Source organism: Vicugna pacos, chromosome 19 (genome assembly GCF_048564905.1).
Source record: "Vicugna pacos chromosome 19, VicPac4, whole genome shotgun sequence".
In the NCBI taxonomy this organism is placed as follows: Eukaryota; Metazoa; Chordata; class Mammalia; order Artiodactyla; family Camelidae; genus Vicugna; species Vicugna pacos.
Window position 1 is genome coordinate 36,437,334 of NC_133005.1, and position 22,519 is coordinate 36,459,852.

The 22,519-nt window shown below is 48.5% G+C and overlaps 1 protein-coding gene across 1 annotated transcript; it reads left to right on the top strand.

Moving 5' to 3' along the window:
* Positions 1 to 1,762: 1,762 nt before the first annotated feature.
* On the top strand, positions 1,763 to 18,177 carry LOC107033743 (somatomedin-B and thrombospondin type-1 domain-containing protein-like). The gene is made up of 5 exons (XM_015241242.3): positions 1,763 to 2,006; positions 8,654 to 8,848; positions 11,321 to 11,399; positions 13,792 to 13,968; positions 17,703 to 18,177. Exons 1-5 carry the CDS (start codon positions 1,763 to 1,765, stop codon positions 17,818 to 17,820), a joined length of 813 nt encoding a protein of 270 aa, XP_015096728.2. The 3' UTR covers positions 17,821 to 18,177.
* The last annotated feature ends 4,342 nt before the right edge of the window (positions 18,178 to 22,519 follow it).

Sequence of the window (22,519 nt, forward strand, 5' to 3'; positions counted from 1 at the left end):
TCCTTCTCTTTTTATTTATGAAAAAAATATTGCTGGCTTTCCATGTATGAAGTGATATGTTTTCTTTCTAAACAGACTTTATTTTTTAGAGTAAAACTGAACAGAAAGTACAGAGTTCTTATAAACTCCCTGCCCGCTACATGCTCAGCCCCTCACTCATCAACATCCCCCACCAGAGTTGCTCATTTGTTGCAAAGGGTTGAACCTACGTCCACACACTATTATCACCCAAAGTCCATAGTTTATGTTACTGGTTCACTCTTGATGTTGTAAGTCCTATGGGTTTGGACAAATGTGTAATGATATATATCCACCATTACAGTATCATACAGAGTGTTTTCACTGTCCTAAAAATCGTCTGTGCTCCACATATTCATCCTTCCTCCCCCATACCCTTGGCAACAACTGATCTTTCTGTCTCCAGGTTTTGCCTTTTCCAGAACATCATATAGTTGGAATCATGCAGTATGTAGCCTTTTCAGATTGGCTTCTTTCACTTAGTAATATGCATTGAAGATTCTTCCATGTTTTTTCATGGCTTGATAGTTCTTTTTTAGCAATGATTCATATTCCATTGTCTGGATGTACCACAGTTTATCCATTCACTCACTGAGGGACATCTTGGTTGCTTCCAAGTTTTGGCAATTATGGATAAAGCTGTTATAAACATCCATGTGCAGGTTTTTGTATGGACATAAGTTTTCAGCTCATTTGGGTGATTACCAAGGAGCACGACTGCAGGCTTGTATCGTAAGAGTGTATTTAGTTTTGTAAGAAACTGCCAAAACTATCTTCCAAAGTGTCTGTACCATTTTGCATTCCCATCAGCAACGTGTGAGAGTTTCTGTTACTCCACCTCCTCACCGGCATTCGGTTGTCAGTGTTCCAGGTTTTGGCCACTCTAATAGGTGTATGGTGGTATCTCATTGCTTTAATTTGCATTTCCCTAATGACATGATGTGGAGCATCATTTCATATGATCCTTGCCATCTGTATTTTTTCTTTGGTGTAGTGTCTGTTTAGGTCTTTGGCTCATTTTTTAATGGAATTGTTTGTTCTCTTGTTGAATTTTAAGAGTTCTTTGTAGTCCATTATCAGATATGTCTTTTGGAAATATTTTCTCCCAGTCAGTGGCTTGACTTCTTTCTCTTTTGAGTGATCAAGATTTGTAACAAATAAATCATTTTACATTTTAAAAAAATGCATCAGTTTAAAGAGGAATATTCAAGAAATGGTTGTCAAAACGGTAAGAATATATAGCAAAAAATAAAGGTGTATCTAAGGGACTCAGTTTTGGGCAATTCTGATGATACACAAAGAGCCTGGTACAGAGCCTGGCTCCCAAGCGCCTTACCTGGCAATTCCTATGCTTATTATTACTATTATAATAATATTGGCAGCTATTGTTGGCATTATTGCTATTATAATTATGGCCGTTACTGTTTTTATTACAACAATACACTGTTGTTAGCTATTATAATGTATCGTTTTGATGAGCCTCTGTATCGCTTTCATCTCCCTGGAACCTTGGGGCAATGGGGACCCCTGCAAAGCTGCTGCTGTTATTATTACCATTATCTTGCAATTTCACCGCCACAAGCGGTGCGAAGTTTGGACAGGACGAATGGGGGGTGGATAACAGTTCCGCGACACGTAGGAGGTGGGTCTGGGGAGCGGTCGGGCAGGAGCCTCCGCGCCAACACGGGGCGGGCCGCGCGGGGTCTGTGCCCGGCGGCCTCCGGTCCCCAGCCCGAGTCCGGCTATGGCCCCGCGCGGCGCGGCGCGGATCCTGCCCCTGGCTCTCTCCCTGACCGCGGTGGCCGCGGTGTCCTGGGCGCGGGGACCGCCGGGCGCGCTCTGGCCCCGGCAGGGCTGCGCCGCGCTGGGCCGCTGCTGCCCCGGCCGTGACCCGACCTGCGCGGCCCGCGGGCCCCGGCTCTGCTTCTGCGACCAGGCGTGCGGAGCGCTGCGGGACTGCTGCCCCGACTACGCGCGGGCCTGCCCAGGTGCGCCCCCGGGAGCGTGTGGCGTTGGCGGAGCTCCCCTCACCGAGGGGAGCGGGGTACCGGGGTGCGACGGAGTAAAGAAGAAAAGAAGTTGCCTTTGGAGGGGGGTCCTGGACCTGGAGAGGCGCACGGGCAACGGGGACGCGGGCGCGCAGGACACCAGGGGAGGCGCGGGTTGCGAAGGTGCCGGCGGAGAAAGATGAGAGGGCGGTGGATCCGGCCGCGCGAATCCCGGCAGCGGTAGGGACAGAATGGAGAGAGGATGTATGGAGAGGAGAGGGTTGTTTGGGAGGTCAGTGTGCAAGGACCGCGCGCAGGACTTGGGGGCCAGAGTGAGGATGCAGGGCTTGCGGAAGAGGAGAGCAAGCCAGGCACGTGAGTGAAGCACCCAACAGAAATAGGCACATGTGGGCGCTGAGCAGCGCGAGAGAGGAGGGGGCACACGCGCTAAGGAGGGCGCACGCGGCATGAAGGGGTAACAGGGAGGACGGGTTGCATTGGCTGGGGTAGGGTGCCAGATTTAGCAAATAAAAATGCAAGATCCTGGTTAAACTTGAATTTCAGATAAAATAACCTATACCTAGTAAGTACACGTATGTCCTTAATATTGCATTAGCCATGGTTATATTAAAATTTTGCGTTTTCTGAAAAGCAAGTCTAACTAGGCGTCCTTTATTTATCTGGCAGCCCTGGCTGGGGGAAGGGCGTGGGGCATGGAGGGGTTCGAGGGAAAAGTGGGAGCTTCCCAAATTGCAGCAAATGAAACTTCCCCAGATTAAACTTTCGGAAGATCTGTCTTGGGAACACTTTTGTACTCATCAGAGAACACGTGCAAGCCATGGGGTCATTCAGAGTGGGGCTGAGGTTCCTGGTTAAGCTGCAGCCACAAGGGATCCCCAGCGACAGTGCAGGAGTGGGGGTCCCAGAGGGGAACAGTCAGAGGGATCAGTGATAACTTTCCCACAGTCTGATCCACTCCTACAGAATCACACAATGTTATCGGCTCCCAAGCGTTTTTTGTTTTTTCCCTTTGCATAAAGAGCTTGGGCTGGTGGGTCCAGCAGCCTCAAAGCTTTGCCCACCTCTTTGATTTACTCCTTTGGGAAGGCGTCAAAAAGGCAGTTGGTCAGGGTACTGCCCCTTTGTCTGGGCCTGGCGGAGCTGAGGTCTTTTGAATAGGCCTGGGAAAAATTCACTTTTCCACCTCCCAGGGGAGCATAGCAGAAGGGGACATGGGGACCAGTTAGGAGGCAAAAGACAGAGAGGAGTATGTGTTTTTTCATAAGTGATTTAGGTGATAAAGTTGATTGACTTCAGGAATGACTGTAGTAAAGAGAGATGATGAGGATGACCTAAAAAAAAAAAAGGGTGAGGGAGTTGAGTATAGCTCAGTGGTAGAGTGCAAGCTTAGCATGCACAAGATCCTGAGTTCAATCCCCAGTAGCTCCATTAAAAAAATTAAAAAAGAAAAAAAAATAAACACTAACTTTCATTGAGTACTTATTAAGTGCCACAGAGGTACTGTTCTAGGTGCTTTAGATAGTCTCCTTTAAGCCCATAACAACCCTATGGAATAGATAGTGTAATCATGCCCAGTTTACAGATGAGGCACAGAGACACAGAGGTGCCCAGCTATTAAGCAGTAGATCTGTGATTTGAACCCCAGCAGTCTGGCTCCAGATCACAAGATCATATGGTTGCTTGAGGGTGGGAGGGACTTAAGCATATCGTAGGAGGGACACTTGAATCTACAGATGAAAACAGGAGCCCTTGAGGTTGCCCACATTCAGTTCAATTACAGTGCTGGCTACCTGCTAGGTGCCCAGCTCAGCTCAGATTGGACTCTGGTCCCCCTCAAGCTTATAGTCTATTTTTGGGAGACAGGGTGGATGTGAAAGAAATAAACAATCTCAGTCAGAGTGAGATGAGGCTTGGAAATGGTTGGTGAGGAGGGAGTGGAGGTGGGTTGGGGGTGTGTGTGTGGAGCTGGAGCAGCTAGGAAAGCCTTAAAGGATGGATACCATTACTTCACATTTTCCAAGTTCCTTATTGAATGTTTTCAAGTATTCTATGCTCCTTAATTCTCACTTCAACCCTGTAAGGATCAGAGTCCCCATTTACGCTCTTATATAGTCATTGTACTAGACAGTACTATTAGGGTTGTGGCACAGCTCATATTACTTAAGCTAAGAAGAGAATTTGATCCAGGGACTCCAGGGATGTCATTAGGACTCCGTCTCTTTCCACCTTTCTGCTCTGCTTGCGTTAGCTTCAGTCTCAGGCATGCTGTCACCAAGTGTTGACAAAAGGTAGTACCCAAAAGCTCCAAACTGGTGTCCCGAGTGGAATAAGAGATCCTTTCCTAGTTGTTCCAGCAAGAATCCTAGGGGTCGTTCTCATAGGCCTGGTTTGGGTTACATGCTCATCCAAGATCCAGTAAATCACTGAGTCTAGGGAGAAGGAATATATCAGCTGGCCATGTCTGGGTCACATACTGTATTCCAGGAATAAGAAGGTGAGGTCAGTTCTATCTAAACTATGTGGCCCAAGAGTGGGGAGGGTTGGTTCCTCAAAAGAAAACCTAGGTGGTGTTACCAGATGATGGGGGTAAGGTGGCTGGGAGGGCAGAAATGACAGCTGCCCGCTTCTGAGCTGTGGGGGACCCTGCATTTCAGAGATCTCAAAAGTAAAAGTGTGTGGAGACATAACAGGAGGAGGAGGCAGGGGATGACTGTGGATGAATTGCAGGAACACTCAGATTTTTAGCTACTAGCCTTGGGGGTCTCTGTGATGCACTGTCACAAAAGACCTTTTGTGAAACCACTTCAATAAGAGACAGGAACCACTAAAAGATTTCAGGTGACAGGCCAGAACTGCTTTCCAGAAAAATCCTTCTGGTAGACAGGAGGATGGATGGTCAGGGCGCCAGACAGTGAGGTTCAGAGAAGAAGGTGGAGTTTGATTGTCTAGAAAGGCATTTCCTGATGAGTCTGGGCCTGTTGGAGTGGGGGCAGAAGAGTCCAAGGGGACTGTGGGAAATTCAGTCTGGCTCCAACTGGCTCAGCCGGCAAGATGTTATCTGGATCTCCAGAGCTAGAAGAGCAACCTGAAAACCTCCCTCCAACCCCCCTCTTTTTCAGCTGCACTGATAAACTAGAATTTCTTTTTGTCTGAAAAAGGTCGGATGGCCTTTGTTTTGAGAAACACCGCCATCTGGTGGTGCCTTTTTGCAATGACAACCTGTGGTCTTTTTTTTTTTTTTTTTTTCCTTTGTTGTCGCTAAGGCACAGATTAGCTCATTCAGGATTCACTGACTGTTTAACTTACTGGGTGCCTATGTGTCAGGCCCTGTGCTTGGCCCTGGAATTCATCAGGGAACAAGGCCGCTGCCTCCACGGAGCTGACATTCTAGTTGAGGAGGCTGACAAGGTGTGAATAATCAATCACATGAATGTATGGAGGTTGCGACCCTAGCTTTAGGTGAGGTGTGATGACAGTTCCCTGGGGGTGTCTGCTGCGCATGCTGCATGGTGACTTCACAGATGCCAGCAACGTGCAAAGTATGTATATAGGGTGGCATCCTTCCAATTTTCTGCCAAATCTCTCACCTGCCTGGCAGGGGATCATGGTGGGGCTTTGGTGCCTCCTCTTGGTCCAGAGGTCCAGCCAGTGCCTGAATCTGGTCTGCAGTCTCCCTTCCAGGTTGTCCAGCCACTCTACGAACACTTCCAGTGACACAAAACTCACTTTTCCTAGTAGACTTTTCTATTGTAGATTCTCGCTTGAATGACTGCAGTAGCTGTTTTGCTGGTTTCCCTGCTTCTGCCCCAACCCTGACCCAGCAGCTAGAGGCATCCTGTTAAAACCTGAAATGTGATCATGTGACTCCTCTGCTCAGAACTTGACAATGGCTTTTCTTCATGCTTAGACTAAAATCCAGCTTCTTTACAATAGTCATCAAGGCCCTGTATGCTATCATTGTACCCTTCTCTCGCTGACGTCACCTCCTGCCATTTTGCTTCCTGCTTTTTATGCTCTGGCCACACTCGCCTCCTCACTGTCCCGCAGCATCTAACTCTGACCCCCCCTCAGGGGGTTTGCACTGCCTGTTCCCTCTGCCTGGAACACTTTCCCCTCAGATACTGACACAGCTCCCCCCCTCTCCTCCACAGATGTCCTTTGCCATGAAGGTCTTCCTTGACCCCTTTATCTAAGACAGTGTCTTATCACCTCCCACTGCCACTCTTATTCTGCTTTGTTTATTCTCAGAGCATAGATCCCTAGGTGTCATTACATCATATATTGTATTGTTGATTGTCTGTTTCCCCACTGAATGTCAGCTCCTCCAGGGCCGGGACTTTTTCTGCTTCACTATGTTCCTGGCACCCAGGCAGGTGCCTAGCACATAATTGGCCCTAAGTAGTTTTTGAATAAATGCATAGCGCTCTCTGTTGTATTGCACACTTATGATCTGCTCAATGCTTCACATTTGTCGTCGCCCCAATCCAATGAGACTGTAGTTGGAATCCAGGCTTGTCTGACTCTGTCTTGGCTTAACTCATATATTCTGCCCCCTTAAGATGCACTTCTTCTGTGAGATAGTTTTGACAATAGTGCAAATACATATACATATATATACATGCATTGGGGTTCTGGCGAGCAACAATGGTACGCCCAGAAGAGTTCAATGGAACAGAAATTGACAAAGCCTTTGCTTGCAGCGGTAGGGGCAGGGGTACAGGAGGGAACGGTGTTATAGGAGGCTGGTGAGGGCAGGATCCATGGCTGAGGGTCCCCCCATGTGAGTGAGGCAGATGGGGTGGGGGGCAGTAAACACCTGGGCTGCACTCTCCTCCCTGCCAGTGTCTCCCACTGGGTGAACTCAACTGGCAGCCAGAGGGCCAGGGAGTCTCTGTGATACACAGGCTTCCCCAGGGGGCACAGGGCGCAGAGAAGGATGCTAAGGTTGCTGTGAGGATTACGTGAGGTCTGGTACGTGGCTTGCCTGGTCCAGCAGCAGTGAAATATTGATGTCCTTATTAGGTGGATGTTGAAAGCAACAGATGACTGTTAGGCTGTCTTCCTTTATCTCCTCCCTCCCTCCTGCTGTGCATTTCAACTCTGTCAAGAGTTGAGTTTCATGCAAGGAGTATGTGACTTCCCGAGGTGCCAGGAGCAACACTATCTGTTTTTACAACACATTCACTTCCTTCCCTCAATTCAAGGAGGGACACTTTTTTTCTTCACATTTTCAAGTTGTTGAACTAGGACATGTCTCATAGCTGGTGAATGTTTTTCATGAGGACAGACCTGGTCTTTCTTCACCACGGTGTCTCCTGCACCTAGGACAGTGCCTGACTCACAGGAGAGGCTCGGTAAATATTTGTGGAATAAGAGAACTAATTCTGACAGTAGTGATGCTGTACGTGCATGCATGCATGTGTATATCTCTGTGTCTGTGTGTGTGTGTGCGCGCACATGTGTGTGACTGTCAAGGCTTGCTGGCTGGAGCATCCAAGAGAAAGTCCGAAGATGCTGTGCTTTGGCCAGTCAGCCTCCCCTGTCTGGTTTGGTCCAGTCCTGGACTGGAACTGTGGACTTGGATGAAGAAGCTGAAGGTCTCAAAGGCCACATCATCAGAAAATACCTACTCACTGGGCCCCTGACTGTGGTAGGTACAGGGAGCATCTCAAGGACTTGGACCCCCAGCAACCTCCTTCTCTTATTATGAAATATTTCAGACACACCCCAATATAGAGAGAATAATAAAACAAACCCTCATGGAAAGCCAAGATATAAGCCTTGGTGAATATCACTTCTGCATTCCTTCCCTTTCTCCTCAGAGGTAACTGCTATACTGAATTTGTTATTTATAATTTCTGCAGATACATATATATGTATATATATTCAACATATATAGTCAATTCTCATGACTGTTGGTAGTTATATTCTATAAAATGCCCACAAACACTGAATTGATGAATACAGAACCATTGCTCCTGGGGGAAATATGTACAAACATGTCTCACAAAGATTATAATCTTAAATCCTGAAAACAGTTCCATCTGGTAGATCCTATTTTATTTTACAAAAGAGAGAAACGAGATTCAGAGGTGCTAAGTGACCAGCCCAAGGCTGCCCCACTAACAGGTGCCAGAGTTCACACCCTGTCCGCCTGGTCCCAGAGCCGCAGCTCCTCGGCCCGTCCCACGCTGCCGCCTGCGGCCTCCTTCCAAGAAGGCAGGTCGGCACCTTGTTTGACCTCAGCTGAGGCTGTGCACTCAAAAACTTTGCTGTTCTGTGTGTGTGTCTGTGCATAACTGCAGAAGCACCTCCAATATTGGTTTGGGGTTACAAAAAATTTTTAGCAAATAGACGAATTCGCAAATACTGAATGAGTGATGGAAACCACTGGAATGATCCCCAACAGGGTGATGGGTAAATAAAACAGGGAATTCTAAGTTCAGGTAGCTGTATAAACAGTTGCCATAGAGAAGCTTTTAAGGAAGGCGTGGATCCAGGTTTGCAAGAGTCTAGTGCTCGGTGTGGTGTTTTGTGGGGTTGGGCTTGTGGAGAAGGTGGAGTAGACCCGGCTGCTGGCCGGATTCCACAGACATTGCCCTCGGAGGTGCTGCCTTCTCTTCTAGCGGTCCCCTGCGCTGTGGCAGAGTGGAGTGGCTGGAGTCGCTGTGCCAAGCCCTGCCAGGTCTCCTATCGTGTCCGCCAGAGGCGTGTGCTGCAGGAGCCAAAGAATGGGGGCGCCCCCTGTCCCCCGCTGGAAGAGCGGGCTGGCTGCATGGAGTACTGGAGCCGCCAGGGAGCGGAGTGCCAGCAGTCATTGCGTGAGTTGGGGTGGCTCTGGGGGTGGCTGTCAGTAGCAACGGCCTGGCTGGACTGCAAGGCCCTCCACAGGTTCCTGTGTGGGGTCTGAGTTTATGGTGGAGCTTTGTCTTTCTTTGCTCTGATCCCCCTCCTCACCTTGTGAATGAGCTGTCACTTCCTCTGGGCATCTCAGTGTCTTCTTTCTACTCATCTCCCAGTGTGCATTAGGGCTTTGTTTAAATGAAGATGATAGGAAACCTAACTTAAACTGATCTGAGCAAAAATATGTAACTCATGTAACCAAAATTCCAGGTTTTGCGTTCAGGCTTGGCTGGATCCAGAAGTTTAAGCAATGTTGCCAGAAATCTCTCTCCTTTTCTCAGCTCTGTTTTCCTCTGAGTTGGCCTCATTCTCAGACAGGCTTCCCTCCTGCAATGATCTTTGATAACTCCAGGCTGGAAGAAAATGCCTCTTTTCCCTTCGTTTCCGCAAATGTCCTAGGATGAAGTCCTGTTGGCTTGTCTTGGGTCAGACGTCCACTGCCGAACCAATCAGCACAGCTGGAGAGATGCAGTGCTCTGGCCGGTCCTGGGGCACGTGCTCCCTTTGAAGCTGGAGGGGTGGCCCAGCCTTGTCTGAATGAGAGTAAGGGAGGGGGGCTCTCCAGAGGAAAACTGGGGAGAATGGATGCAGGATAGGCCAAACAACAGATTTTGGCTATATTGCATGTCCTGACAAAGGATTTTTATGTCACTGTGAAAAATAGGTGATGCCCATTTTATAGCTGAAGAAATTGACAAAGAAAGTGAAGGGGTAGGAGGGCAGGCAGCAGGGCCAAATTGCCCCCTTTCAATCTGTCCCCATGCTACAGCCTGACAGGGAGGGAGGTCATTCTACAGCTCAGATCTTACCATGGTGTCACCCTCCTGCTTTAAATTTTCCAGTATCTACCCACTGCTTTCAATGTGTTCTGGCTTTGGCCTCCTATGACCTCATCTCCTTGCTTCTTCTGCCTGTGTTTTAAAGGACCATTCTGACTGCTGTTGGGACAGCAGACTGACGGGTCAGAGGGCAGCGGGGAGGCCAGGGAAGAGGTAACTACAGTGGTGCATGCAAGAGAGGATGGTGTCTGGACCAGGGTGGTGGCAACGGGGTGACGAAAGAAGGAAAGTCATTTTCTGCACCTGAAATCCTTCTCCCTCTCCCCTGCCACCCACATCTAACTTGCCTGGTTCATCATTTCCTGCGTAGATGTCAGTTATCTCCAGGAAGATTCTCCTGATTGCCCCTACTATCTGCAATGCACTTTGCCACATTACTTGACTCTGCGAGGCCAGTGTTACTATACCAATTTTACAGAAGGGGAAACCAAGGCTCAGGGAGGCACAAAACTTACCCAAGATACGTGGCTCATTGCATATCATTTTGTTTCACTCTGACAATAATTGTATGATATAAGTTCTGGTGTTATACCCATTTTTCTGATTAGGAGACTGAGGCTCAGAGAGGATCAAGATCACTCAGCTATAAGAGGAAGAGCTAGAACCAGAACCTGGGCTTTTCTGGGGCTCTGCTCACTGCTCTAGGCTACACCAAAAGCAGCACTGGTTGTTGGAAGAGAAGAGAGAAGGGAGGTTGTGAATTAAGTGTGTTTGGCAAAGACCAAGCCCAGTCTTTATGGCAGCAGGAGGGAGAGGGGCCTGGGATGCCCTGGTGTGACCCTTCTCTAGGTCACAAGCATTAATTAGTTCAATACCATTTCTTGGATTCAGCTCCATCACTCAGGGAATGGGGAGGGGTTGGACTTCCTTTGGCATTTTTTTTCTCCTAAGGAATCACCAGCCTTTTATGGACTCTCAGTTCTTTTGTGTTCTCCTCTGTCTGCTCTAGGAAGGAAGAGACTTGGAAGTTAGCCCAACAAGATAATTCTCTTAATTCATTTATCCATCCATACCTCTGAAACCCCTTTCCTCCAACCTTACATCTTCCCACCCATTCAGTCATCTATCTTCCTGTTTCTTTTATTCCATCATCCATCCACCTGTCATCTCTCCATCCATCCTTTCCATCCATCATCTCTTTTCTCAATCATCTGTCTTTCCTTTTTTTCAACCTCCCATCTTTCCATTTATTTACCATCACCCATCCATTCTTCCTTTCTTACATTTCAGCCACCCACCCATCCATTCATCAGTTATTAACTCATTTATTTTTTTCACTCACTATTCATCCATTTGAAGAACTTTTTATTGAGACCCACTATACAACCACTGTGCTAAGCCCTAACTCTCAGAGATAGATATGATCCTGCCTCCAGCATTGCATAAATGGTCCTTGTGGGGACCATCTGCCCAGTTACAAGATCTCCCAGCCTCCTTGGGGCTGCCATACAAGTGACCCGGACACTGGGAGTACCTAATTCTGCTTCCTGTGGTGTCACAGTCTGTGGGGGTTGCTAGGATACCTAACTCTGTTTTCTCCTTGGCCCACAGTCCCTGCTCTGATAACCACAGGCAACTATGGCAACGAGAGGGAAAAGCGAGGTGCCCCCAAGGATCAGAAGACAGTAGGGTAAGTGGAAGCAAATGAACTCGGAGTCAAACTCAAATCTGTGAACATTTTTCCTTGGATGAAACTTTGATCGTGTCTCTCTTACTTTGATAGCTTCTCCCCATCTCCTTTCCTGTTACATTGTAAGCTCATGAATGTAGACTTTGAATCCTTTAATAGTTGGTGTCTACTCAGCTTCACTCACTCATTCACTCAATGTTTGTTTATATGACAGGTACTGTGTCAGACCTTGGGGCTACAGCAAGAAACAAAAAAGGACAGAAATACTTGTCCTCATGGAGTGGACGGTCTAGTCAGAGGAGGCAGACAATAAACAGCATGTCAGATGGTGCTAAATGCTATGGAGAAAAGTAAAGCAGGGAAGGGGTGGGTGCATCAGGGACATCCTTATTGAGAAGGTGATCTTTGAACTAAGATATCAAGGAGGTTATCTGGGTGAAGAGCATGATTGGGAGAGGGATTAGCAAGTGCAAAGGCCCTGAGGCAGGGAGGTCATGCCTGGTGTGTTCAGGATCAGCAAGCAGTTCAGGCTGGAATTCAGGGAGACTGAGAGAGTAGGAAATATATACTGAGGAAGGGGGTCAGATCACACAGAGTCTATAGGCCGTGGTGGAAAGTTGGGTACTTTCTTTGTATGAGATGGGAGTCATGGGAGGGCTTTGGGCAGAGGAGTGACATGCTGTGACTTAGGTTTTCACAGGATCTCTGGATGTTATTCGGAGAATCGATTGCAGAGAGGCAAGGAAGGAATCAGGGAGACCAATGGGAAGGCTACTGTTATGGTCCTCATGAGAAATGAAGGTGGTTTGGACCAGGGGGGTAGACCTGCTCCTTTGAGGGGTGGGTTTCAGGGACTGGAGTCAGACGGCTGATGATGCCAAGCTTGCGGGACAGTGCCTGGCACCTGGTGGATACTCAAATATCAATTGAAAGCATAAGATCTGAGCTAAGGCAGTAGTAACGGAGGTGGAGAGGAGAGGATTCCTTTCACTGCAAGTGACGGAAATTCAGCTCAAACTGGCTCAAGTGAAAAGAATTGTTGGTCTATACAACTGAGAGGGAGAGTTTGAAATAGCATTACTTCAAGTATGACTGGAGCCACAGGGTCAAATAATATTATGAGAACTCCCTCTCCCTTTCTCCTTCTCTCCCTCTCCCCCTTGCCCCATATATTGGCTTCATTCTCAGGCAGCCTCTTTCCATGTAGTGACCAAGATGCTCACCTGCAGCTCCCAGTCTTCCCAGCTTAGCAACACCAGCTAAAGGAGTCCTCCAAGTCTCATTGTGTCATTTCTAGAGGAGACTCTGGTCCTGCTTGGATCCCAGGCCGTCAGGCCCAGTGGATGGGACCCCCTTGATTGGTCAACTTCAGACACCCGCCCACTCTAGGGGCCAGTGTGGGGAGCCAGGGCCAGGCACCTGGACTGATTGCTCCCGCAAGACCACGTAGGGTGAGGACAAGAGTTCTCCGAATAAAGCACCCAAAGAAAGCATGTTGGGAAGACAAAAGTTCCAGTTATCACAGGCTTCTGGTGAGGGACAGATTCCTGAGGAGTTCTGGGGGCTGCTGACAGGAAGGGGCTCCCCACTGGCCCAAAGGGCTGTTCCTGAAAGAAAACATCCACTCCTTGAGCCTCTCAGAGGCTGCAGCCACCAGGGGGCAGCAGCCTCACACAGTCACCCCGGGGTCCTGGACAAACTGCATCTCCTACTGCTCCTTGTAGAAAAAGTGGGGTAGAAGTAAAATTTTGGCAAATAGAGTCTTAATTCAGATACCACAGAATGAGGAGCTTCCCTTTTAAGTAATTCTTGCGGTGAATTTTTTTTATAAAGTAGAATCTTTTGTAAAATGCAGCAGAGTGCTTATTGAGGCTTTTTGGGACTAGGTGGTTCCGTTTTAGGGACTACCACTTATTAGCTGTGTGACTCTAGGCAAGTTATCTTTCTGGTCCTCAGTTTTCTAATCTGTAAACTGGGGCCAGCATCTACCTTGCAGCGTTTCCCTATTCCACTGGACCAAATGATTCATTCAGCAATTTTTTTACTGAGCCATGTACTAGTTTAGGAGTTGGACACGCAGTGAACACAATCAATAAAAATTTCTACCTTTGTAGAGCTGACATTCTGGTGGGGGAGACAGACGAGAAGTAAACTATACAGACTTTGGGATACGGTGCTTAGAAGAAGGACCAGCCCATAGAGTCCCTCAAGACTGTTAAAACAGGAGCCAAGTCTCTTGTGTGCAACCTGTTGATGCAGAATAGGCTGCCCAAAAGGTTTCCATAGCAGGGGGAAATTGTACCAGCCTGGGTCTACATAGGGCTAGGTACACAGTAGGTGCTCCATAAATGCTCACAGGTGTTCGGGGTGGTGTCTTCCTATGTGGCTGCAGGTACTGTGTCCAGTTCCGGCTGGGGCCCATTCCACGGAGCTGCCAGCAGGTGAAGGCACCCCATGCCCAGTGGATGAGGTATCTGACCCAGGGCCACACGGTTTGTGTGAGGTGTGAGTGGCCTGCCCAGGATGCCAGGAGCCGGCGCTGCTACGGGGATGGCGGTGGGGCCGGAGGGTAAGCACTGGGACTCGGGCATGGGGAAGTGTGAGAGCAGAGCCTGTGGCTTCTTTGCTGCCTGAGAGATGGAGGTGCTTCGGGAGCAGGATCCTGAGCAGGCACCAGGAGGGTTCTGGTCCCAGAGGAGGAACAATTCCTGTCACTTCTAGCTGTGTGACCTTGGGTGATCAAATAACCTCTCTGAACCCTAGTTTCCTCATCCGAAAATGCAGATAATAAGAGGTCCTCCCCATGGGGTAATGATGACAGTGAAGCAAGATTGTGCAAATGGAAGACTTAGCACAGCTTCTGGCATCTAGAAAGCACTCAAGACAAGGGAGCTGGTATTATTTTTGAATCCTCACACCTTACAAGCCTAGTTTGGTTCCCCTCATTTTATAGATGGGGAAACTGAGGCTCAGAGAGGCACTGTGACTTAGTCAAGGTCATACAGCAGAAGTTGACCCAGATTTGGCTGATATCATCCCCCTAGACTCCACCCCCAATGGCAGGTGTCTTGGAAGGTACTTAGCATTATGATAGTAGCTAACAATTACCGAGTACTTAATATGTGCCAAGCATTATTCTAAGTTTTTTATGTTTGTTCATTCTCTTCTTTATTCATTTATTCAATAAATATTTGTTGAGCACTTACTACTGAGCATGAGCCAGGCAATGTTTCGGACATTGGGAGATGCAGTGAACAAAGCAGCTGTGGTCCTATCTCTTATGGAGACATATTCTGCTGTGAGGAGGCAGACGTTAGGCAAGTTAATCAATAATTTGTCAGACAGGAGTTAAATGTTAGGGAAAGAAAGTAGAATCAGGGGGAATTTATAGGGATTGTTATTTTTTAAGGAAGGTGACCCTGAGGAGGTGACATTTGAATAGAGAGCTGAAGGAAATGAGGGAGGCAGCCATGTGGGTGTCTGGGGGGAAGGGTGTTCCAGGCAGAGGGAACAGCAAGTGCAAAGGCCCTGAGGTGGGAGCATGCTGCCATTAATGAGGCCAGTGTGGAATGAGTCGGGGGGAACGTAGATGGAGGTGAGGACAGTGAGGACACGTGGACACACGGTATACTGCTGAAACATTCCGAGAGCCTGAAGTGGACACTTTCAGGATCCTCACTTTCCAGATAAGGAGACCAATTCATGAAGAGGTGCCCAAGGTCACATACCTAGCAAGTGGCAGAAGTGGGCTTTGGATCTAAACAGCTCAGACTCCTGGGCCAAGCTCTAAAGACAAGTCTAGACTGTTTCCCACTGACTGTGCTTTTCCAGGGCAGGGATTACTAAACTGTAGAAACAAGAGCTCTCTCTGGGGTCTGTCCAGGGAGTTCTCCCCTTCCCAAGGATGTTAATTTCCTTCTTTCTAAAAGTGAGCAGCCCCGCTCACTGCAAACCTAGAGCAGAGAATGCCAGATGGGGTGTTAGGGACAGATGTATATGAACAAGATGCACTGGGACTACACAGATCCAGGTTCAAGCCCCATTTCTGGCCCTTACTAGGTATGTGACTCTAGGCAAACCCTCCTTCTGACCCTGACAGTCCCCACTACTTGGATTGCAGGAAGGATCCTGAGCCCTTTGCTCTACGAGAGCACCTGGCTTCTCGTAGATGCTCAGTAGTGGAAGCTGCTATTGCCATGTTTAACCTATACAATGGACACTACTTGGATTGCAGGAAGGATCCTGAGCCTTTTGCTCTACGAGAGCACCTGGCTTCTCGTAGATGCTCAGTAGTGGAAGCTGCTATTGCCATGTTTAACCTATACAATGGACACAATAATATGTACTTTGTGGAAACCAGATGTAATAAATGTGATGAGCCTGGCACACAGTAGGTGCCCAATTAATGAATGGCAGACAGTATTATGATACTTTAGAGAGGCCCTCTTTGCCTGTCTTCCTCCAACTCTTCCCTACTTACCTGTCCCAGACCTGAGATTCCACCATTAGAGATTCATTCTTTGGGCTAGATGCTCACATATTAGAGACTTAGTTTACCTATCCATCTTCAGATAAGCCTTTCTAGCCCTAAAACTCAGATTAATCCGAAGCTTCTCTTTTTGGATGCAAATACTCCAGGAACATGGCACTTTGATGAGGCTGAGATGAAGACCACAGGAACCGCTGCCTCCACTAGGCATGGACAGGAAATGGAAAGCAGAGCCAGGGCTGTGCCAGAGAGGGGCATCTCTCCCTGCTCCCACCCCAGCCAGGCCAGGCTCACAGAACAGGTGATGGAAGGTCTGACTAGGGCATGAGCTCACCAGGCAGGACTGGACAGAGGCGGAGGATCAAAGCCAGGATGGAGAGGAGCTGCCAGCCAGATTCTTTCCATGGGCAGCTGGTGAGGGCGGGCATGCAAAGGGTCTGGGCCCAGGGAGGGTTAGCCTGCCAGATGGGGATTTTAGGAAGGTTTATTTAGCGTGAGAAGTGTCTCTGAGTTTGGCACAAGCAGAAGGAACACCTACCATAGTCATGCACCTACTGTGTGCTGGGCACCAAGTGGGTGCTTTCTCTATGAGCTCTCATTCAGGCCTCATAAGCCCTTTTGAGACAAGGGACATTAATTCCATTTTCAATAGTGAGGATGGCAATAATCATGGTAACTCTAAATGCTATCATACATAAAGTGCCTAATAGGTGCCAGGCACTGTGCTTAGAAGCTTAGGATAATAACACAAAGATTGCTATTATTGTTATTTCGCATTTTTAAAAGATTTGAATTATACCTATAGAGAATTGGCTAAAACATATATGAACAGTTTAATAAATGTTTGCAAAGAGGATACACCTGGGTAGTCACCACCGAGGAAAGGAAGGGAGCCTTACTAGCCCCCCAGCACCCCCACATACCCTCCTATCACAGCCCCTCCCCTCCCCACAGAGGAAACCTCCATCCTGACTTTCATGGTCATTCATTGTACAGTCTTCTTTATAGCTTTACTCGCCTCAGTGCAGATACCTAAACACTAGAGTCTAATTTTTTTTTTCAAGCTTCACATAAATGAAATGATGCAGGAGGTACCTTTTGGAATTCGGCTTCTTTTGCTTGACATGAAATTTGCAAGTTTCATCTGTGTGGCTGCCTCGTAGCACTGGCTCCTTCGTTCTTGTTGCTGAAATGGTTAGCTATTAGCATCATGATCATTTTTACTTTCTCTGCACACAGCATCTCATAGAACCCAGCGCTTCAGAGGGGTGGAGATTATGGATATCTGTTTTCTACTGAGGAGCCAGAGGCTCCGAGAAGCTGGCTCACGAACCCACCACCAATTCCAGGACCTGTGTTCTTAATCACTGCACTGTGTTGCTTCCTAACAGAAGGGAAAAGGGGCACAGGGAGGTTAAGTAACTTTCCTGGTGTGCCCAGCAAGGACGGAAGAGTGTCACCTCACCAGACCCTACGAGCTGAGTCTGGACTGCCCCGTGTGGCCTCTAGGGTCAGCGGTTCTGCGGTCAGCCCAGGGCCAACTTCTCCATCAGACACAGTAAACACAGGGCCCAGTGCCCATCTACTTTCAGGGTTCACAAAAATGCTATAACTTCTTTCAAAATCAGAAAGCAAAAAAAAACTGATATGATAACAATGAAAATCTGATACTGAATCCAGCCCAGATTATATTTATCTCTACACAGTGCTGAACTCTGATTTAAAATATTTTTGCATGGAGAAGGGGCCCCTGAGGCAAATATCCCTGGCACCTAGGAGAGTCATCGCCACTGAACCAGCCCCATGTCTTCCAGGCACCAGCTGTTGCTGTGGCAAGCGGCCGGCCACCCCCGGTGCCGAGGGACCTGGGAGAGGCTCGGGCAGCTCCGTGACTGTTCCTGCCCCGAGGTCCACAGCCTCGTCTTCATCTAGCCACAGCTGTCCCTTATCTTCCCAGGGCCCCTCTTCCCAAAGCCTCCCTGGGTGGTAGGGAACCCCCCTGGGCTTGGGATCCCACCGAATGAGGGAGTAGGGAGACATCTGCAAATTTGAGACTGAAGGAACAAGCCCTGTCCTTATGCTGACACTGAAAATAGCTTTATATTTCCACTGGGTGCCAGCTGAGTCACAGCCCTACTGCCCTCTCCCTCTAGGTCAGGGCTTCCCAAATTTCATCTCCTAGACACACTCCTATGTTTTGCCCTGTTTTCCTTGCTTGTACCCTTTTTTTGGACTCTCCACCCCCACCTTTTTTTACTTAAATAAATTTATTTTAAAAGGAAACTTCAATATATATGTGTGTAAAGAGGACATTTTTAAAAAGTCACAACTAGAGATGAAAATAAATAGTAGTAAACATTTATTAAGTACCTACAGTGTGCCAAGCAGTGTCCTGGCCCTTTACACATATTGACTCATTGGATCCTGAGTTAGGTACAGTTGTTATCCCCATTTTGCATGTGAGGAAATTGAAGCACAGAGAGGTTAAGCCACTTGCCTGAGGACACACAGCTAGCGAGTGGCAGAGCAGCGATTTGAAACCCATGAGCTACACCTACTGCTAAGACTTTCTGCACTAGTGGTACATCTTCTCCATGAGGTAAGGTTTTTGGTCTGTCTTGTTCTCAGGTAACCCCATGCCTGGAAGAGAGCCCAGCATGCAATAATGCTCAATAAATATTTGTTGAATAAATGAAATGAATAGGTGAACAATCAGTTGCCATAATTAGAAGGCAATCAGAAAAAAAAAACCCACAAAGGAGACCAATCAAGTCTGGCAAGGTCTCATTGCCCAAGGAACCGAGCATGAAGCCTGTCCTCTCCTGGTTCAAACAAGACACTAGTGCGTGTTGGAGAGAGAGTGAGGAGACACTAGTGTCTAACGGAGACGAGGTCCTTGACAAACTAGAAGGGAATTCCAAGGGACTTGAAAGGGAGCGGATTTTCTCCCCTTGGGAGTCAACTATTATTAATATATGTTTTAACACCTTTATTGGAGATCGAATTCACATACCATACCAGTAGCTCAATGTGTACAATTCAGTCTTTTTTAGTATATTTGTATGATCGTATAACTTTGTCTAATTTTTGAACATTTCCCATCCCCCCTAAAAGAAATCTTGTCCCCTCTGTTAGCAGTTACTCCCCATTCATCAGACCCCTCCAGCCCTAATCAACCACAAATCTACTTTGTATTTCTATGGATTTGCCGATTCTGGACATTTCATATAAATGGAATCACACAAATGGCCTTTAGGGTCTGGTTTCTTTCACTTAGCATAATGTTTTCAAGGTACATCCATCTTGTTCTCAGTTGTTTAATGCCCTGTCCCGGGTTCATGTAAAACCATCTCATTTACGAGTCCCTCACTTCGGGGAGCATGGCCATGGTGAATAAAGAAGCGTGCGGGAGCCCTGGCTCCCTCCTGCTCCTCGCGGAAGTGTGCCGGCCCAGCTCTCCCTGCCTCTGGGCCCAGCAGCTCCCAGGATGGGGGTGGGGGAGGGGTGTGTCTTTCCGCTGTCCTTGGGGCTAGGCAGGGACTGGCCCACATGTCGCTGCTGCTCAATCCTCCTTCCTAAATCAGGACTCCGGGCACTCCTGGGAATCACTGTCTGTTCCCCTCTCTGGGAGTGTGAATGAGTCACTGGGCAAGCATCTCGGCAGCACCTGTGTGTGTCGGTCTGGGGCCCGAGGAGCTGGGGCAGTGGCGGGGAAAGAGGTGCCGGCCTCTCAAGAGGCCAGCGAGGGGGCTGCCGGACTCACACCCAGGCCAGGTTCCCTAGAAGCAGGCTTTTCCTGCCTCTGCCCTTGTCCTTGTTCTGGCTGCAGGAGGCCGTTTTATGTGGAAATCATTTTCTGTGTTTAGCTGCTGTCTTCCCAAGAAGACTGAGTGCCTGAATTGCCCAGGCTCTGAAGCATATCTTTTTTGGAATCCCTCATAACTACTGTTGGAAAATCAGCCCCCTGGGACCCTGTAAGGTAGCTGGTCTTCCCCCAATTTACAGAAGAGGAAACCAAGGCTCAGGAAAGTCGAGTGACTTGTACAAGTTGTCATGATTAGGAAATACTGGAGCTGGGGTTTGAACTGGACACCAAAGCCGGTGCTCTTGACCAAACAGGGAGGCAGAGGCTGTGGTGGGGACACCGGGCCACGGGTACCAAGAAATGGGACATTTACCTTGGGTGCTCCTTCTGGAGTGTGGTGCTGTGTTACCGCACCAGGTTCACTTTGCCGAAACGCTGAGACAGCGAGGTTCGCAGGGAAGCGCGGAGACAGGAGAAAAACCTACCTCCTCGAAGGCGAAGGCGAGGAGGGGCTGGGGTATTTATGGGATAACCAATAAAGCGGCAGGGTGGTCTGAGGCCTGGGGAAAGCTGATTGGGAAAAGATGCTGTCATTTTTGTTCTTCCCAGGTGCAAGCAAGCTACAGGCCTCCCCACGTTCAAAAATGAAGGCGCTTAGCACAATCTAAGGGTTGAATTTTCCACCCTCTGATGTCAAAAAGTCACCAAGGAAATACTCACTCATGCCCAGGTGAAGGGTTGGTGGTCCTGTCCAGCTGTAACCAGCTCAGCTGGAACGAGACAAAGCTGACTCCAAGTTCCCGGAAAACAACCCGGGCAACTGTCTTATTGTTCAGGCTACTTGCCCTTGGAGGACACGCAGGTCCTTGATTAGTGAAGGCAGGTGAAATGGATATGACTCATTACCCATGGCTTTGGCTGGCTCTTGTGCAGAGAGTCAGGGACTCTGCCAGGGGAGGGGGAGGTGTCTCCATCCAACCAATCCTAATAAAAAGAAGCTCAGAAATGTGTTGGAGTTGGAGATGTGGAGCATGCAGTGTGACGTTCCTGGAGCTTTGCCCCACACCAAAGCACCTCAAGTCAAGGCCCTTTGGGGGATGAGTGACAGAACTCAACCAACTTTAGCAAAAATGGAAACTTATTGACACATGTAATTAAAAATATTCAGTATAGATCTCCCTTCAGGTATGGCTAGATCCAGGAGTTTAATGATTAATGCTGTTGTATCACTTTCTTTTGGCCCTGCTTTCCTGTTTGGCTTCCTTCTTAGGCAGGTGTCTTGTGGTGGCATAGATGGCCACCAGGAGCTCTAGGCTTTCTTCCTCCGAGTTTAGTATCACCGAGTGGAAGAGAGTTTCTCATTTTCAATGGCCTTAGCCTTGGCTAAAGTCCTGGGGTTGCTGCTTATTGGCCAGGCTCATCTTCCATGCTCATCCCTGAACCAGTCAGGCAGTGGGGAATGAAATGCTCTGATGGGCTGGGGCTGGGCGAGTCATGCACCCCTGGAGGTGGGAGAGGGGTCAGTCCTACTTGAATCACGTGGACCAAAGGGAAGGGATAGTTCCCCTGGGAAAACTCAGAGTGCTGGTATCACAAGCAGCAGGAAGTGGGCTGGGCAACAGACGTTCTCCTCTCGGGAGGTGGAGGAGCTACCCCCACAGCTAGCTGTGTGACCTTGAGTCAGCCCCGTCCCTCCTCTGAGCCCCAGTTTCCCCCTTCTGTACAGCGATGATCTCCTTGGACTCATCCAGCTCTGAACTTTTGAGGCCAAAAGATTACATCTAGCCAGCTGCCCAGCATCCTAGCTTGACAGATCCAAGCTGTGACTTAGGAATGTGTAGCTTTCGCACACCCTGAGTTTGAACTTGGGACCAGACATGCAGCCTCCTGTTCCTGCCCATCCAGGCAGGGTACAGCCTGTGAGGTGGGAGGGAAGGGCTCTGAGGAGGTTTCTTTGCACATCCCCAGCATTCTGCATCTATAATTGGCTCCAAATGGAATGATCTCATCCCTGAACACTGAGGAAGAAGGGTGGGGGTGGGGAAGATCGCATGCTGGCAGCATCTGACATAGTTTGTGAGTAACTCGTTTCCCTCTGGGAGAGAGAGACGATCTGCTCCCCCAAGACGTCATTAAAGTTTGAAGAAAAAAAAAAGTCTTGGTAATAGATTGAGGAAGCCTCTAGCTTTTTGGACTTTTGAGAGGCCCAAGGCATTTCTTCACTCTGTCCAAACCAGGTATCTTCTGACTGCTGCTCACAAGTCAGCATGACCACTGTTCACATCAACCCCTGGCTGGAGACGAGGTGAGCACGGCCAACCGTCAAGCGATTTGTCCCGTATGAATTCCTGGTGGAGTTCAGTGGCTGGCTGAAGCTCATTTAAATGCCCATACATTAATTGTGAAAGATGAGCTCCCGATCAACTTTTTAAAAGCTTGTCACAGCACCATCTGTTTGGCGTTTGTCACTATTGCATTACATAAGAGGAAAGACATTTTTAAAGAATGCGGCTGCATTTAGTAATTGGATCGCCGGAGAGGAGCCAAGCTGGGGAGGATGGCACTGTGATCTGGGGTGCGGCGGCCTCCCCAGGTTCCGCACCGTCTTGGCAGAGACCTAAGTGCAGTCCAGCTTGGGAGACAGGCTCGTGGTGGCTTCTTTTCCTCTTGCCTTCCCTCCCACCCTCTCTCTTGTATTTTTCCCTCCCCCCTATTTGTTCTGCCTCACATTTGCCCCTGTGATCAATTCTGTCAAGTATTAGCGATAACCAAATGACTTCACTTCCCTAAGTCCCAACTTCCTCATCTGGAAAGCAGGAATAATAA